Source organism: Canis aureus, chromosome 18, assembly GCF_053574225.1.
Source record: "Canis aureus isolate CA01 chromosome 18, VMU_Caureus_v.1.0, whole genome shotgun sequence".
Lineage (NCBI taxonomy): Eukaryota > Metazoa > Chordata > Mammalia > Carnivora > Canidae > Canis > Canis aureus.
Window position 1 is genome coordinate 28,094,121 of NC_135628.1, and position 19,065 is coordinate 28,113,185.

Here is a 19,065-nt window from a genome sequence, read left to right on the forward strand (position 1 = left end):
CATCTGTGTGACAGATAAATGTGCAAGCCTGTGTGAATCTCGGCTGAGGGCCCATCTGTAAAACACACCACGTGTCATTCGTCTGACACCAGGTGAGTTACTTTGGTGGGGAACCCAGCTGAGAGGAAGATGATGGCTGTGCTTCTCCTTCCCCTTTTATCTGTGCCTCTTCCTCGTCTGTCAGTGTTTCTCTGTATTGCCTGTGCACAGCAATCGTATTAAACACTAAGAACGGTGCAGGCAGTCTATGACCATTCTGGGTTTGTAACACACACGTGCATACCCACTCACACTGACATGCTATAGACCAGATATGATAATTTATCTAAATCCCTAACCTTCAAGTGTTACAGTTCCATTCTTATCAATCTCTGCTAGGATCATAATTACAGTAAGTCCATAATTTCACTGTTTATATTCTACGTTAAATATCATATATTCTAAGTAGCAAATGATGTAAAATTCATGAAATAATATCGAAAGGCTGTGCTGTTAACCTTTATACATGAGCACATGAAGCTCCTCTCCGTGTAAGTTGCACTAACAAAGTCTGGAAGTCAACACAAGCATAAGTGCTATCAAATAAAGTATCTTTAAATTCCATATTTAAAATTTTTTTTTCCCACAGTGATCTTTCATGTACCCACAAATATCTTCAGATTTGGAATGGCAGCTAAGAACAAGAGCGTATAAGGAGTAAATCTGTTTCTGATGGACATCTGGTTTTCTGAAATTGTCAACAACCCATTAAGCACAAGTGTTTGAATGTGATTATTAAACTATGCAAAGTGACCTTCAACCTAACTCATCACTTTCCTATTTTGCCTCAGATCTGAAGACAGATTTTACTTGGGGAATGGCACAAGTTTTGTTTTTGTTCTTTTTTGTTTCTTTTAAATAAATGCAAAATTCTTCTTTTGGAAAATGAAACCTTTCCCTTAAGCTCCAAGGAAACTAGATTTTAAAACAATGATAAAATTCTGTCTCAAATCACAAATAGATTAGGTATGTACCAACTGTTCTCAAAAACAACATGCAGAACACGGAGGGCTTTCAAACCAAGAGGTCTACTTAGAGAAGAACTCTGCCTCGAGCCAAAATACTCAATGCCATTTCACTCCTGTGAGTTTTAGGGAAATCACCAGAAGAACCAAGCTAAATAATAAGAGAGAAATATTTCTAAATATTGCTTCATTATTCACACTAATCAAAAGTCTAACTGAAAAATGTCCCTTCTTACTGATATTGAGGGGATATAAAACTAATCTAGGGACCAAATGAATTCCTCATAAAATGTGTTTATCTGTTCAACTTTAAATGATTGTCTAAAAACAATGCCTGTTGGGCAGCTCGGGTGGCTCAGCGGTTTAGTGCCGCCTTCAGCCCAGGGCATGAACCTGGAAACTCGGGATCGAGTCCTACATTGGGCTCCCTGCATGGAGCCTGCTTCTCCCTCTGCCTGTGTCTCTGCCTCTCTCTCTCTGTGCCTCTCATGAATAAATAAATAAAATTTTTAAAATAAATAAATAAATAGATAAATAAATAAATATAAAAACAATGCCTACAATTAAAATATCCTTTTTTTCTGGCTTCAAAACATCCTAATAATTCAATTAACTTAAACAAGTGTTAACTTCTGGAAAAGGTGCTGAAAATTTCCTCCTTCCAGAGCTTCAAGTTAAGTTTGAGAAAGTTACTCATCTACTCTTTCATTAGTCAGGCAATTTTTATTGAGCACTTACTATATGCCACATCCTGAGAAGAGCAGTCAGTTGGGAACCTCTCAAAGGAGGAAGCACAAAGTAAGCAACTGAAGATTGGAACCTAATGTGGTAGGGAATGATGGGGAAAGGGGTGAGTGTCTCTGTCTAATTGGTATGGGTAGGGAAGGCCTCTCAGAAGACCTGAGGCCGGAGCTAAGAGAGACTCCAATACCAAGATCGAGTCATGAGAAGATCCAGAGGTGGAACATTCCACACAGAACAGTGGCCAGCACAACTGGGGATGGAATGACATTCTTCACAGATGGGAGAAAAAGCCAGCATGGCTGGAAGTCAGCAAGGAAGGGAAGAGAGTAGGAGATGAGGTCAGTGATGGGGGCAAGAGCCAGATCACGATAGCCTTGTAAGCCACAAGAAGATGTTTGGATTTTATCCTCTGTATGATAGGAGCAGCTGGGGAGTTTTAAGCAAGCCCTTGATATGATTTAATTTGTATTTGTAAATGGTCACTCCAGCTGCTATAGAAGACTGGATTTAGGTGGGCAAAAGTAGAAACAGACAGACTGACTTTCAGAATATAAAATCCTCATCAAGAGAACGTAACAGGACCTAATTAGAACACAAAGGAGCTATTTTTCCTTCTTTTTTTTAAAAGAGTTATTTATTTATTTATTTTTAATTTTTATTTATTTATTTATGATAGTCACAGAGAGAGAGAGAGACAGAGACACAGGCAGAGGGAGAAGCAGGCTTCATGCACCGGGAGCCCGACGTGGGATTCGATCCCTGGTCTCCAGGATCACGCCCTGGGCCAAAGGCAGGCGCTAAACCGCTGCGCCACCCAGGGATCCCCTATTTATTTATTTATTTATTTATTTATTTATTTATTTATTTATTTATTTATTTTTATTTATTCATTCATTCATTCATTCATTCATTCACTCATTCATTCATTATAGACATAGAGAGACAGACAGAGAGAGAGGCAGAGACACAGGCAGAGGGAGAAGCAGGCTTCATGCCGGGAGCCTGATGTGGGACTCGATCCTGGGACTCCAGGATCGCGCCCGGGGCCAAAGGCAGGTGCCAAACCACTGAGCCACCCAGGGATCCCCTATTTTTCCTTCTTTTATAGCACTGTGTAATTTTATGTTCTTTTTATTTCATAATGGGATTTTCCCCCAATAATCCACTTTCCAATATTCAGTTGATAGTACACTTTCTTTCAAAGTTTTCTTTCTTTACTTTTTAAGGGTAATGGAATATAGATAGAGGCACATTTAAGGAAAGGCACCCTCGATGACTTTGGACTGTGTCTCAGAATAGACACGATCTCAAAGTCAGTAATTTTCCAATCAATTGATTCATAATCAAACCGTTCTCCCCATTAATCAACCCTTGCTTTGGTAATCTGGAGAGCAGCACAAGTCCTATTGAAAATGGATGACCAAGAGTAAACCCCGGAAAATAATTGCCACATGGAAACATGGGCCCCAGTGTAGTCAGATTTTCAATTTTTCAGACAATGCCAGAAATCCATATTTGTATTTGAAATCTTTCTATTTTTAAAGATTGACCAGTAATTCAAACGCTTTTTGAGATACCAGGCAGGCCAATGACAGTAGTTCAATGGAATGGATCCAGTCCACAGAGTGTCTGCCTATGACCTCTGAAAATAATCCCTTATGGCCCTTCTTAAACATTCTATGGTTTAGATCATTTAGAGCTGATGTCTGCTTGCTCTTAAAATATACCATCCTTCATACTTGAGATTTGTTTTATGTTCCTTCCATGGTCAAAAATTTAACTACTTTGCCAGGGGTTGGAGGTGGGGGTAGGGACTGACGACAAAGGAGCAACACAAGGGAAGCTTGGAAGTTGAGGGAACTGTTCTGTATCTTGACTGTGGTAATTATATGACGATATGCATTTGTCAAAAATCACTGAATTGTACAGCAAAAGGAATACATTTTGCTGTGTAAATTATACCTCACTAAATAATTCAGTAATTAACCATAATACTGTTCCAAAGAGAAAACAAGGTCTGCTTCATGATGAATACAAAGGCTCAAGTTGGAACAAAATTTAGTGGTTTGGTTTACAACAAAGTAGCTTGATGCAAGATTGAGGCAAGTAGGAAATGTGTATCTTGGAAGTATTTTAGCACTTCCAGACAACCATTTTCATTAAAAGAATAAGGAAAATAAAACTATTAGTGCTACATAAGAACATAAATACTGCATTAGATTTCAGTAGTGCCGACCATGTTTACAAAGCACTTTCAGTACATCCTTTCATGTAGTCCTCACTATAAACCTTTAAAACATGCAGATTAGAGAATTACTGGATGCAGAGGTTTAATACTTTGTTCAAAGTTGCAAAACTGATAAATAATCCTGCAGGACATCAGAAACTTCTCTTGGAAAGGTTATCAAGTATTTCAGATTTTGCGATTTATATAAGCTCTTCATTACATAGAACTGCCTTTGAGTAGAATGATCTGTTCACAGGTCTATGGGTCATTTGAGGGAAAGTACATGCCTTCTTTATTTTCATTTTCAGTATGCAGCACAATAGTTGCTAATAAATCTTTTTGGAACACCATCAATGACTCCATGCCAGGAAATTATTTTTTAGAAGTGAGTTTTTATTGCTGGTTGATACAACCAAGTTGATAGCAAGAGAGTAACAGTGCCTTTAGGACATGGGAGCTTAGCCCTGAGTGCAATTCTGCCTGAAGGAATGGGAATCCTCTAGATCATATGACACTTCAGGGTCACTGTGATCCCTCAGATTTCATAAATATTTAGAGGAAGGGCAGAAAGATACATGGGAAGAAAACTAAAATCAGGAATTTAGAAGCAACCAAAATCTGTAACAAAGAGACTGCCACATATTGGTGGTTTTCATGTCCACAAATCACTTAGCTTTATTAAAAATTCCTTAGTAAGACTTAATTATTTCATCCTGTCAAATGAAACTATTTGTCAAGGTTGAGAAACAACCAAATTATTTAGCTTCCCTCTCCCTTTGAACAGCCTGGAATCAACATCAGTCAAACCACTCACATGGTTTAATTCCCCAGATATTTTTCTTTCCCCTATTTTCTTACCTCATAGTCCTGTCCAACTATTGTTTTTCTCATTCAGTAAAAGCGTCTCTGACTAGATTAACAGTGCAGAGTGAAAAGGAAAGGTCGAGGTCCTTCCCTTGGTCTTCAAGTTATGAAAGCAGCACTGGGAACGTTTATGAATGTTACACATTAATCCACTGAAATGGTCATTTAGTTTCTTTTACAAACACAGGATTTCATCACATCTAATAATAAAGCAACAAGCCATTTTCTGTATATTATAAACCATCCACTCATAATTATGTCGTGAAATGCTTCTATAAGAATTCTCTGTGATGATGTAAGCCAGTATTGCAGTAAGTGGTTTTTTTGAAGCTCAGCACATACCTACATGGATCTATTTACATTGGGCTAATCATGTCGAAATAACATCTATTTAAGGGCAAAGTCAAAGTTTGTTCTGTAAACCTCTATAGATAGATAAATAATCTAGGGGGCTTTTTACTGTTATAAAATTAAGACTGCCTTTCGGTGCCTGCTCAAGTTTTTGGACATACTATCCATCTAATGGGCAAAATGTAATCCTAAATTGTTGATTAAAGACTCTGCCTGGAAACATACTGTCAAATGGATAGAGAGAAATTAAACCTGACAACAGTAATGCCTACTTTCCTAAATGAAAGCCCAGTTCAAGTTTCTACTCATCCATTTTTCAAAACTTGAAACAAGGCATTTTCCAACCACCCATCGATGAGATGCCAAATTTGCATTTTAGTTGAACTTGATGAAGTCAGTAGACTTTCAGCATCAGGCTCACTGAGAGCTCTTAGGAGAAGACATTTGCCCAATCTAAACAAAATAACAATTTTACAACATGCAAGAAAGGAACGAAGCATGGCCTGGCCGTACTGCACTCACACCGCACTGCTGGAAAGCTTTATAATCCAATGGATATCTGAATGTCCTGCCATCAGATCCACATAAAAAGACTTCCAAGTTAGTAACTGGATGGAGGGCAATGCATGGAAAGTTGGGAAGTAGGGTCAGGAAAAGGAGTTTCTTCATCCTGGCAAATCCAAACCAATACCAAAACTAAATAAATACATAAAATCAGATCATCTTCCTGTTTTGTTTGCTTGTTTGCCTTATCTTTCATTGTAAGTTTTCTACTTTTTGGCAAAAATAAAATTCAGGGGTGCCTGGGTGCCTCAGCCTCTTGAGCATCTCCCTTTGGCTCAAGTCATGATCTCAGGGTCCTGAATGGAGCCCTGCATCAGGCTATCTGCTCAGCGGACAGCCTGCTTCTCCCTCTCCCACTGAATGCCACTTCCCCCATTTGGGCTCTCTCTCATTCTGTCAAATAAATTTTAAAAAATCTTTTAAAAATAAAATAAAATAGGGATCCCTGGGTGGCGCAGCGGTTTGGCGCCTGCCTTTGGCCCGGGGCGCGATCCTGGAGACCTGGGATTGAGTCCCACGTCGGGCTCCCAGTGCATGGAGCCTGCTTCTCCCTCTGCCTGTGTCTCTGCCTCTCTCTTTCTCTCTCTCTCTCATGAATAAATAAATAAATAAAATATTAAAAAAAATAAAAAATAAAAATAAAATAAAATAAAGTGGGGAAAATGTCTTAGGGTGCCTGGCTGGCTCAGTCAATAGAGCATTTACATGATTCTTGATCATGTGACTCTTGATCTCAGGGTAGTGAATTCAAGGGCCATGTCTGGTGTGGACCTTATTTCAAGTAAAAATTTATATAAAAAAGGGAAAATCTTATCTCCTGCTCAGTGATAAAAACAACACTACAATCCTAAGTACACTTTTAAGGTTCAGAACAGGCTTCTGTGTCATACAACCTATGTGAGAATTCCAGCTGTCAACTGCTAGCCCTGTCATGTTGGTCAACCCTTTAAAATTAAATTTAATGATATTAAAAGAGTGACTTGTTAAGTATGAGAAGTTAACATACATAAGAATATTAGCATTGTGTCCCATCTTACAATGGATCCTCCTCATAAAAGGGAGCTGGTATTATGTGAAAGATCTAATCCCTAAGGTGCCTACAGAGAAGGTGCTGGGAGGAAGCACAGTGCATAAAAGAAGGGGAGGGAAAGACACACTCAGAGTAACAGGTGCAGCAAAAAGCAAAGATCGGTTCATCGTCCTCATCTAATTATACTCAAAATTTTACTCTTCTCACAAGGAAGTAATGGGTATAATTACTTTTATTAAAATAAAGCTAATACAAAATGTTCCCCTGCTGTTTGATAATAGGAAATGTGACTTAAAAATGTAGACTTTCTGGGATGCTACATTATAGTTGTTGGTCAAATCAACCTCCTTGGGAAAATATACTTTGCTCAAGAGTGCACAAAATAGTTCTATTTTAGAACTGCCTTCAGGGATACTTTATAAAGAAAACAAATAACACACACATATGCATGATATGTTTGTGTGTGACCATGTTTGTGTGTGACCACAGGCAAGAAAGAATATAGTCCCCTGGGTTGCTGTGGATGGATGATCAAGGACAAGGAGCAGGTATGAATCATGAGGGGTTATGAAGAATACGTAACATTTATGTTAGAGAATTATCTCAAGAAAAAGGATAAAACAGATACTATTCAAAGAAAGGGTCAAATTCTCTTCCAAAAACTAATGAAAACTCCCCATTTGCTCCATTCCAGCATTTGAGCAGAATTATACTCATGCCTTGCTTGTCAGATATAATATCTACCTGTTTTAATAAGGGCAATGCAGGACATCTGCTTGGCCTCCCCTTTACTAATCTCGTCTTAGATATATTTTTATTATGATAAAATAGCACTCATGTCAAAATGCCTAAGTATCATAGTAATAAATATATAATAAATACTTATATCTACGGTGAACCTTGACATATATATCATCTCATGATTTATGTGGGTTTTTAAACAAAGTATTGGCTGACATCCAGTCATAGGAATGCATAAGATATTTATCACAAAGCGTATTACAAAGGGAGAAAGCAAGCAAGCAAGCAAGCAAGCAAGAGGGACAGAGAGGGGTGAAAAGGAAAGAAAGGAATATATAGAAAGGACACGATAACCCAGAGAGGTAACTAACAAGTCTCAAGTCTTACTTCCTCGGAGAAAACAATTTTCTTCCTCATGTCCCCTGTCCTAGTACATCACACTTTGTATTACTGTTTACTTAGATATTTCACTTCTTGGCTCCCCAGCCTGTAAGCTCCATGAGGACAATGAATATTATTTTCTTAGTGCCTAAAATAGTGTCTGAATTTTTGAAGCAAAAATTCAATATGAGTTGCTAAATGGATAAATGCATAATAACTTAGTATTTCATTCAAATAAGTGCTGAATGAAGAACTTTCTTGAAATTTCTGCTTATGTGGATTTGGAATTATGAATATGAGAAACATAGGTACTAGAAAAATTTTAGTTAAAATAGAAATTATTTAGCTTTCTTTGATGCTGGTATAAAGAAACTTTTTTTTGGAAAGGCTCACAAGTTATTATTGCAAGAATGTACCATCCATTAGCAACAAAAATTGCTTAATGCATTTCTAAATATTTTAAATGTCTCAAAAAAAAAACAAAAGAACACATAGTATAAGCTATGACTTTCTTATGCTAAACTTCTCAAAATACTTTCAGTGAAAATCGTTTATTCAAACTGATGGAACAGAGAGACAAATCACTCATGTTGAGATTTCCACTCACCTTTCTAGCTTGCCCCACTGTGTGGATATAACAATACACATACTATACAATACACACTCTAGGGATATTTCTGTTAGGCTATTAAGTGCATACACTAATTGTATGAGACAAATAACTCTAGGACACGTAAACTTCCCATGTAAATGTCATTAAAGTATCAAGCAATGGGTAGGTAAATTATTTAGCATGATTAATAATATTTACATTGTAGACTTATAATAAGCAGGAATGCTGCTTTCATAAATGCCTTCAAGTAACAGGAAGACAGGAGAAAGTTTTACAAATTTAATAACTCAGTTATTGTATAAACTCTGCTCTGAAAAGTACAGGTTTGCTTCTAAGGATTATTAACAATTCAATTATATCATTAAAAATTTCATGGGGATCCCTAGGTGGCTCAGCGCCTGCCTTCGGCCCAGGGCATGATCCTGGAGTCCCGGGATCAAATCCCACATTAGGCTCCCTGCATGGAGCCTGCTTCTCCCTCTGCCTGTATCTCTACCTTTCTCTCTTTCTCTGTGTCTCTCATGAATAAATAAATAAAATATTAAAAAAAATTTCATACCAGGAAGGACAATCACATCTAATATGATGTATACTTAGGGATAAATCTACTTCTCTTTTTCTTTGTTGCCACTGTATTTTTTTTCTTCTCTATATCTTAAAAAAAGAACCATAACAAAAGTTGAGGGAGCAAAAGTAAAGGACATTTTCAAACATGTTATCTGCAAACCTATGTCTTTATGTGAGCATATATTTTCTGCGGTAAGCTGCTCAAGAACAGGTACGATATTTTTATGATGCCAACTATTTGGCTCCAGTGTGAAATGCTTCAATGCAGACTAATCCATTGTACCAAGAAAAAAATTACATAAAGTTTCTGTGGTTACTTCTCATTAATGGATATTCAAAATGGGTAGAGTATACATAAATATATGATTATACAGAAACTCATTGGTTTTTGTCATCTAAGTTATGGCCCTCACATAATGTGAAATAAATGTTTTCATCACATTATGGGGAATGGTGAGCAGTTGTAATTCATTTCTTGATGGTTCTATTGTGAATGCTTCAAAATAGGAAAGAGATTCAATATTTTCTTTAATAAGATTCTCCTCTTTTCCCTTAGACGATTGAGGGCAGGTGAAATATTTTCAAAATCTGGAGAATACCCAATGTGCATATGTCATTTGATCAAACATATGGAATACATACTTGGAGAAAAGCCAACTAGAGACCTGCTTGAGTAATCTAAACACCCAAGCTGAGAGGGGTTAATATATAAAGATCAGCTTTGTACTTTGAAGTTTTCTGGACTTCATTTTGCCTAATTAAGACAAGATTTAATAATCAAACCACTGTACAAACATGTACCTGAAAGTATAGGTTTGTTTCTAATTTTGGGAAGAATTCTTAACAGATTCCAAGGAATCAGCAACACATGGGAGAAGGTCTCTGATAGGATTTGCTTTTCTCCTTGCTCAAATGCAAATGCCTGCTTTTCATCTTAGTTTCTTCCACGCGACTAAGGTTAGCATCCGCCTGTCAAAATCTCAAGTGGAATACTAAAATATAAAGATTCTGTTATTAGCATACCACTGAGTCTGAAACACTGGCATCTCTAGGTCATAAAAAAAATATCCTAAAATATTCTTAAAAGTATTCATAGGAATCTAATGAACCCAATCCCAGATCAAAATATTATGAGGTAACAGAGCGCCTAGGTGGCTCAATCGGTTGAGCAACAGACTCTTGATTTAGACTCAGGTCATGATTCTGGGGTCATGAGATCGAGCCCCTCATTGGGCTGCACGCAGGGCATGAAACCTGCTTAAGATTCTCCTTCTCCCTTTGCCCCTCTTCCACTCATGCTCTCTCTTAAACAAACAAACAAACAAACAAAAACAAAAACAACCAGAAAAACTATTGTGAGGCAAAAGGTAGGATCCCCAATCTTTCCTTCTTCAAAAATTTTTCTCATTAATCACTGGACAATTTTTCAAGAATACCCAGTAGTTTGAAGTAGTGCTGAGAGACCACAAAACAAACAAACTGCACTCTACCATAATATAGCAAACATATGCAGAGCCACATTCAAGTCCATAAGTATCAAGCCACTCTACAAGAAGGAAGTTGGTCTTCTCCAGTGAGACTGCCTTGATATAAAAATAATTTGATAAATTTAGAGAAAACTGTAGCAATAAAACTGGCATCAATCTGATGATGTATAAAGAGTATGCAGTACAGTGGAATATTGAGTTAAGTATAATGAGAGATGGCAGGAAAGGCAGTGCCACTGCCATCCATCCCCAGCACCCACTTCCCCAATCCCACACACATACGCATCATCTTTGAAGGCAGCGAAGGGCTGGGCTGGAAAGATTTCTATTCAGTAGTATGGTCTTCAGCCCCTGCTCCCTTCATGTCTCTGCCCTATAAGTGGAGGCCAAAGAGAAGAGAAAAACTCTTGCCCTACCTACAATAAAGTGAGCACAAGAAAAAGAACCCCCTTTCTCCTATAGCAATTAGAAAGACAATCAGACCTTTGCCCATGAGGTTTTGCTTTGTTTATATCATGATACAATAAAGTTTTTAAACAGTGAGCCAATTTTTAGCTACCTATCAGTAAACAGAAAGTCATTTCTTAAAAATAATACCTCTATGAGATGCCTTGTAGGTGATACAGTAACAAAGGAGAGTGGATAGAATTATGATATTCAGGACCTTAACACTGTCCAGGAATGAGAAGACTCTGTTTTGTAAACCTACCATAGCAGAGGGTAGTGTCAAAGCTTTGTAAACAGGTTTTGCTTATGAATTTGTTGAAAACATTTTACAGGCTGAGCCTGTCTGATATTGTTATATTGTAATCACTGTTTCTTTGTGGTTGCCTCAGCAGGAGAGCGCCTAAGGATGTGGTGTGATACAGACATCAGCTTTCCATTTTGGCCACAATAAGGCTGCCAGAAAATTACCACACATTTCTGAGAAATTGCTTCAGACACTCTTTGGAATAAAGTGGGGGCATGCTAAAAAATAAATATAACATGGATATGTACAAGTTGCTGAGAAATAGTTTGTTGGCTCACCTCATCATAGCTGCTTGTACCTGTGCAAACTTTTTGAGCTGTCAACCCCACCACATTCAATTCTGCCTTCAAGCCTTTTCTACCATACTGAAAAATGGGGCTCTATATGTGCTGTATGTGCTCTCAATGTGCCCGTATGTACTTCTGTATTCAAATAGGCCCTCAATCATAAAACTTACCAATCTATAATCTCAATTTTGCTATAAACATCCTGTGAATGAAAGGATAGTGAAAATACTGATATTGTGATGCTGTCCTCGAGGGCTAGGCTGGCAATCTCCTTTTGATACCACCATTCTCCTCTTGTGTGCCCATATCAGGGAAGAGAACCCTAATTTCCCCACTGGTGGATATGACATCATGACTTTGGATTGGGGGCTTACTTTGTTCATGTGGATCTGCTGCTGGTATTGCTTCTGCTTCTCCAAGAATTGCTGGTGTTGCTGCTGAATGACCAGCTGAGCCAACGTGCTCTGAGGCAGAGGTGCAGACTGGGTTCGATTCAGGGGTCTGTGACGGGGTAGTTTGTGGGTACCTCTAATGCCAGGTGAGATTCTCTCCTTTGTTGCCAATGGAGACTGAGGATGTAAGGGAACTCCACCTGAAAAAAAATACACATGTACACACATACACACAATTTTGCTTAAGATGAAAAGCCACAGAGAACAGATATATGAGATAAATTTGATGAAAACGAGCTTCTCTACTTGGCAAATATCAGAAGAAGGCCAGGATGTATGAGGTGCAGGCAGATGTGTCAGAAGACTAGACAGGTCTGCATCTGACCAGTGACTCACCAGTAGTCCACCGTGGTATGCATGAAGGCTAAATAAGGTGAGATGTTTTTCCCACCATGTGTCTAGAGCAATAAATAGGAATAGTAGCCTTTCCCACAATACCAAGTGTCAGGGAGACCTTTGTATGACACTGTAAATCTTTACTAGGGTCTTAAACTAAAAAGACATTACACTGGATCACTGATAAATAAAGTCCTAAAATGATCTGCAAGTGATGCCATTATTAATTACCAGCCACAAGAAGCTTTTGCTGTCGCATTTGTTCTTTCAATAATAAATGCTGTAGGAGAGCTTGGTGGCTGCTGTTGGGCTTTCCCTCTAAAGCAACGTGGGGATGGCTTGAAGATGCTGGGATGCTGCCCCCATACTGCCCAGGAAGAGGAACGCCTTGTCTGAGCGTCTGGGTCTCACACTTCTGTTTCTCTTTAAGTGAATTTGAAGCCTGTGTCAAGAAATAATAAAGATGTTAATCCTCTTTCATCCATTAGGTCTGTACACTGTTAGGTGAGTTTTTTATTCCCTAATTCTCCCTTCCTCTATCCAAAAGAAAACCCCATCTTCTTGATGCCTGAGTAGGGAAAATATGTATAACAGCATGTCCTTTTTTTCTCCCAGTTCTCTTTTAAATTGAAGTATTTGACATACAATATTAAACTGGTTTCGAGTGTACAACATGGTGATTCAACATTCATATACATTAGAGGTGCTCACCATAAGTATAGCCACCATCTGTCGTCATACGAACTTTCTACAATCTTATTGACTGTATTCCCTATGCTGTACTTTTCATCCCTATGACATACATTTTACAATGGGAAGTTTGTACCGCTAAATCGCCTTCACCTATTTTGCCCAACAGCGTGTCTTTTTAAACTAACTGAATTAACAAAGGAGAAATAGAAACAGAGTAGAAGCACTGGAGACGATTTAGTATTGAGCATCACTGTACTGAACTTAAAGAGTTTTTAACATTGAAAATAATGCTAATTTCAGGCTTAATAACTGGGAAGTTTATTTTTAAAATATTTTAGTGTACTGTTTAGGTAAAAAGGTATAAGGAAATGTAAAATTGATTCAAATTGCTAAAGTAATGACTATATCATAGTAATGAAGAAGCTGGAGATAAAACTAACTTTGGAGTTTTAAGCAGGAGCGATTCCTCTAATGTCTTCTAGTAAGTTCACAGAGCTGTAGATTTTCAATATTTAGGGACACCTGGGTGGCTCAGCAGTTGAGCATCTACCTTTGGCTCAGGGCATGATCCCGGAGGTCCAGGATTGAGTCCTACATTGGGCTCCTTTCATGGAGCCTGCTTCTTCCTCTGCCTATGTCTCTTCCTCTCTCTGTGTGTCTCTCATGAATAAATAAATAAAATCTTAAAAAGAAAGATTTTCAATATTTAATTTTTAAAATAAAATTCTTCAGCCTACTCAATGAAAGGTTGTATAAAATATGCAGGACTTTGATTTAAACATGTATTTTGTATTAATTCATAACAGATCCCCCAAATCTCTAAATATTGAAAATGACACTCCAGATACTTTTGTTTAATAAAATAAACTACAAGTGAAATTAGATCAAATAAAAATGCTATTAAGAACTTGAAATGTATGATAACACAGTAATAAGGTAATAATAATTATATCATCAATAGTAATAATGAATTATCCTATTCAAAGAATTTAATGAATGGAGGTCATTTTGGTATTACAAAAGCAGAAGTCTAATACCTCAAAATTATGTGGCATGTTTCTTTTCAAAACTCATGTTTCATCTTTCAAAATTGCTGTGCACCAGGGAAGCAAAGCAATTTTCAGTGATGGAGAAATTGAAGGACAAAGAGGTAAATGGTTTGTCTTAGTCACATGGCAAGTCAATGCAATGTTTAATCTAGAAGTGATTCCTTCTCCTGGCCTCTTTTCCTTAAAATTTCCCACTATTCAGTGGGGAAATGGAATATTAAAGATCCCTTTGCCAAAGCAATGCTAAGCTTGAAAAATTAATTGTGATGGCCTCATCCACACCAAAATGGAAGCAAAGAAAAATGAAACTGCAATCCAAACCACATTGGTTTATTCATCCAATGGTACCAAATTGTATTACCATTGAAACATTAAATGGTCTGGCTTTAGTACTTGGTCCTTTGGGAAAAAATTCTCTCTGACCACATTAAAAGTGGGGTATGTTTGTGTTAGCTGGTAGGAATGACTTAGAACATGCAAAAAAGAGTGGAAGTAAAATGCCTATTCATGTGTCATAAGAAGCTTTTGTGTCAGTTTTTGCTTATTATCAGAAGAATAGAAAAAAAGAAATAGATGAAAAAACAATTTTTAATAAGTGGAGATGTGAAAATATCATCCATGAATATTTAATGTTCAGATTCATCCCTAATTCTTTTTTTTCTTTTTCACTAGACTCAACTGTTTACAAATATTTCATGTGGAATTCTCAGGGGGTAGCTGAAATCAGTATTATTAAGCCTTTTTTCTTCAATTCCAAATATAAAACAACATCCAAATTAAGGCTTTCTCCTCTGGTGTAAGATTACTGGATCATGTGAGATAACACTTTACTCTCTTAAAAATACCAAATATAACCAGATATCTCTTAGATTGATTTTATAATATGTATTGAACCCAATTACAAAATTTATCATTTAAAAATGTCCATATAGGTGTGCTTGTGCCCACCATTTATATTCTAAAAATAAATGAGGCAAAAAATGGTCAACTCTTTAAAATTTCCTGGTGTGGGTATATTGTAAAAGATGTGAATTTGACAAGCTGAACTCCATGGAAGATGGGCTGCTAAAGCTTGACAAAATTGGTGCCAAGAGTTGAAATAAATTTCTCTTAAAACCTAATGCATAACATGACCTCTGCATAAGTACAATTTAATTTACTAACATTTCATAGATGAATTTTTCTCGTAAAGCTTACAAATCTTTGACAATGACTAAAGTTTGTATTATTTGGGGGAATATGTATAAAATAATTATTGCTATCTTCTGCTTGTAGGACAAGTACCTCCCAGAGATCCTATTTCAGATGTCAGGACTTTTAAAGTAATTGATTCACTCTGAATCTCCTGGGGAAAATTTAATATTGCTCTTAGAGAGGTTTTCCAGATATTGTATTCCTTAGTACCACAGAGTCAGTAACTTAAATTCCAAAAATAAAGTCATTCACAAAATAAATTCTATAAACATATGCTGCTGTGCTTTAGAAGCTACACCTCTCAGCACTGGCCTGGGTTGAGTCCTAGGACTGCTACTCAATGCCTCTGTGATCTTGGGCTTTTAAATATTCCAAGACTCAGCTGCTTCTTCTGTAAAATTGTGGTCTGTAATCTCTGTTTCATGGGAGAGCTGTGTGAAGCTACTAAAATAATATATCTGGAGAGTGCTTTCTTTTTTTAAAAGCTATAAAACATTATATAAATGTTAGTTATTATTTTTGTATATATTACATAATGTGAACCTGTATAATACGCTAATTTGAAATTAAACTGAATGTCTCTGTACAACTCAGAGCGAAGTGAGTGAATTCTAGGAGAAGTGAACTCTACCACATTTCCCTGAAGTCTAAATATACAAGAAATGAAAGAGAAGTTCCCCTAAGAAAATATCACTGGGCTGATATTTTAATGGGCTGCTGTGTAATGACTTACATTGAGCTGGGTTGGCACTGCTGGAAGTCCCAAGGTAATGTTGGGCAAAGAGGGAGAGGTATAAAGACTTAGCAGGTTCATGGAATCTTCATGAATTAGAATGCGTTGCTGTGACACCATTTGCTGTTAAAAAAATAAAAAAGAAAGAAAAGGCAGTCTCAAAACATTATTATATCATAACATTTGCTGTAAAATGTTCACATTTCAGAAAATACATTTTACAGTGTCATAATTGGTCAAAATAGCCAAGTATCTTAATTGCTTATGATTTCTGTATCCAAAAGTTGTATCTGAAAATTAAATTAAAATTTTGTTCATTAAACATAATCACAAAGTCTGAAAAAAAGGGCTTTGTATGTTCATTTTGCAAAATTCTTTTTAATAATTCTACCTTTACCAACCATAATCAGTGTGTCTGTCATCAACTGGTAAAGCAAAACAATTACATCGACTAATTCTTATGAGTATATTTTTGTATTACTGAGCGATGAATATGTATATAATACTGCTAAAATAATTATTTCTATATAGATTAAACATCATTTTACTGATGGGGAAACTCAAAAGGAAATCTTAGATCAGATGTCACCATACAGGACTTCTATAATTGATAATATCTTTTTTAATATAAAATATATGAACTCTACGTGATGTATATTTAGATCATTCATATTCAGAAACTAAGGTAAATGTTAAAATGTTACAAGTTCTTTGTGCCACAATAGCCTTCATTTACACTGAAAATACCTCAAATGTTTTGGCATCGCAGTCCTTTTTACAACAAATACCATTTTTTAATCCAATACTAAGTCATGTTTTCCCACATGTGGCCTAATATGGTTGCTTGAATTACATTTTCTGTTTAACTCTTGCTTCCCTCCCAGAACTCTTCTACAATAAGAGTTACAAAGGTCTTATTAGACTAAGGAACTCTGGCCTGATATGGTCCCCAAGGGAACAACATCCCTGAAAAAGAATACTCCATGTAACAGTATGACACAGTGACTGCTTTCTTCCCAAACAAAAAGCATATGGGACTCCAATAAGAGACCACCTCCAAGAGGGATATTGCACACACGGGCTTTGAGTAAAGTAAATATAATAACTTGTCAAGCATGTTTGGGGGAGCCGTAGATTTTCCCCTGGACGAACCTGGGATATCAATTAACTGGGGAAAATATCATGTGCTAATACAATGCAACCTCAGAATGTCACTGAAGAGTGATGCGCCACCAGAACACAGGATGTTATTCCAAAACATCACCTCAATCATACGTTTGTTTGGAGATGAGTCGTAGCCTTCACATAATACCAGCAGAAGGTTAAATGGAGATTTTTTTTTTTTTTCACACTGTAACTTGGAATTCCAGGCTAACTCAGATTTTGTTTTTTCTCAAAAGAAGTCAGATATGTCTGTGTGAACACCAAGAGGCATACTGAAACTTTAACATTATATAGACTTCAGATGCAACCCTTTATAAAATCAAAGTTGTCTAAACTGCCATTGCATGAAGATTGCTGGGAATGATTTTTCCTTCCGATGAGACTGCATTATTTTAGAAGCTCTGAATAGCAGCTGCCTATTTGCTCTAGTTAAAAAGGCAAGCTTTTATTTTGCTTACACTAATAATTGCTTTTAACATTAATTTTTGGTTTGGAATACATGTTTGAATAAGAACAAAAAGAATGTATGAGGAGGTAAAAAATATTTTAGCTAGATTATTAGCAGCAAGCTGTCATTTACAATAAAATGGTATTTCACTTACTTATCTGTTTTCATAGAAGAGAAATACGTGTGGAAAAATAAGCATTTTAAACCGTGTATAATATTCATTCCAGGCTGTATTAGCTTATCACAGCACTGAGACTTGACATGCACTGTGGGAATGGCACCAAAGATATACCACAGGCCTCTCTAAAGAGGTCATCTTTGTTTCCCAGGATGAACTTCTGCAATACCTTCCCACCTCATCTCAGAAAGCAAACCTATACTAAAGGAAGAAAAATATTTATTCTTGGATGTAATAATGGCAGCAGCGGACTATCTGTGCATGTGGGCTTTGACTAAAATGAAGACATTTGGGAATATTCTTACTATAGGATTAAACTCCTTAAGTTTCATGTCAAAACTGAGTGGCTTCAAAAAAAAAAAAAAACCATTTCCTATGACAGCATACTGATTTTCAGCACCTACTGTGTGCCAAGCCCTCTGCCAGGGACTTCTTCCTAGACACACTTCAGCTTTCATTACTGTTCAGTTATGGATGAAGAAACTGAGTGATTTCCTCAATTCTGGTTCCCATTGGGATCAGCAATAGAACCTTTAAAATGACCCAAGCTATATGATTTGTTGTTAGGTACTGTTGTAGAAGCTACATACCCCACTCTGCAATTACTGAAGGATATGGGAACCATAAAAAAAGTATGGACATGGGGGAAGCTTTAGAAAAGAAGAGGTAGCAAAATTAGGTCCTGAGGCTTATGGAAAGTAATAAACGTATACAACTGGGAACCAGCTAACCTGGGCATGAGAAGGAAGTGAAAGCTCTGATGACTTTTTAGACATGAGGGTCTTCAAGTCACAGAGACAATTCCTGAGGAAACAAGCAAAGTCCTGAGTCCTCCAGGTTCACTGAGAGTACATAGCTGGTTCTGCACACAGAGACTAAGTGGCATAGTATCATATCACAGGACTTCAGGGACTTGGACATTACTTAGTTCATTTCCTTCAATTACAGATAAAGTAGTAGGCACAGAATTTCTATAGGATGACTAGAACCACAAATGACTTCACAGACCTGAAAAAATGTTTTCCTCAAATTATCTTCTTTAAATATAACTTTCTTCAATATGGCTTTTTGATCAGCACAGTCTATCTGTTCCAGGTTAATGTTTTCTTAGCAAGAACCTGGATTTGTATTCCATCTACACTGCTACAGAAGTGTGGACACACTTGAAAGCCAGCTGAACAGGTGGTGAGAGGTACCAATTCACTGA

General features: G+C 36.9%; 1 protein-coding gene across 32 annotated transcripts in view; it reads right to left on the bottom strand.

Annotated features, from left to right (window-relative positions):
* The window catches only part of HDAC9 (histone deacetylase 9), a 1,013,161-nt gene that overhangs the window by 367,804 nt on the left and 626,292 nt on the right, over positions 1–19,065 (bottom strand). For all 32 annotated transcript variants that reach the window (XM_077856623.1, XM_077856624.1, XM_077856625.1 and 29 more), the window contains 3 exons: positions 16,069–16,191; positions 12,631–12,841; positions 11,986–12,203 (listed from right to left, as the gene is read on the bottom strand). In XM_077856623.1, the coding sequence (XP_077712749.1) occupies positions 11,986–12,203; positions 12,631–12,841; positions 16,069–16,191 (552 nt within the window). The remainder of the gene's footprint in view (positions 1–11,985; positions 12,204–12,630; positions 12,842–16,068; positions 16,192–19,065) is intronic.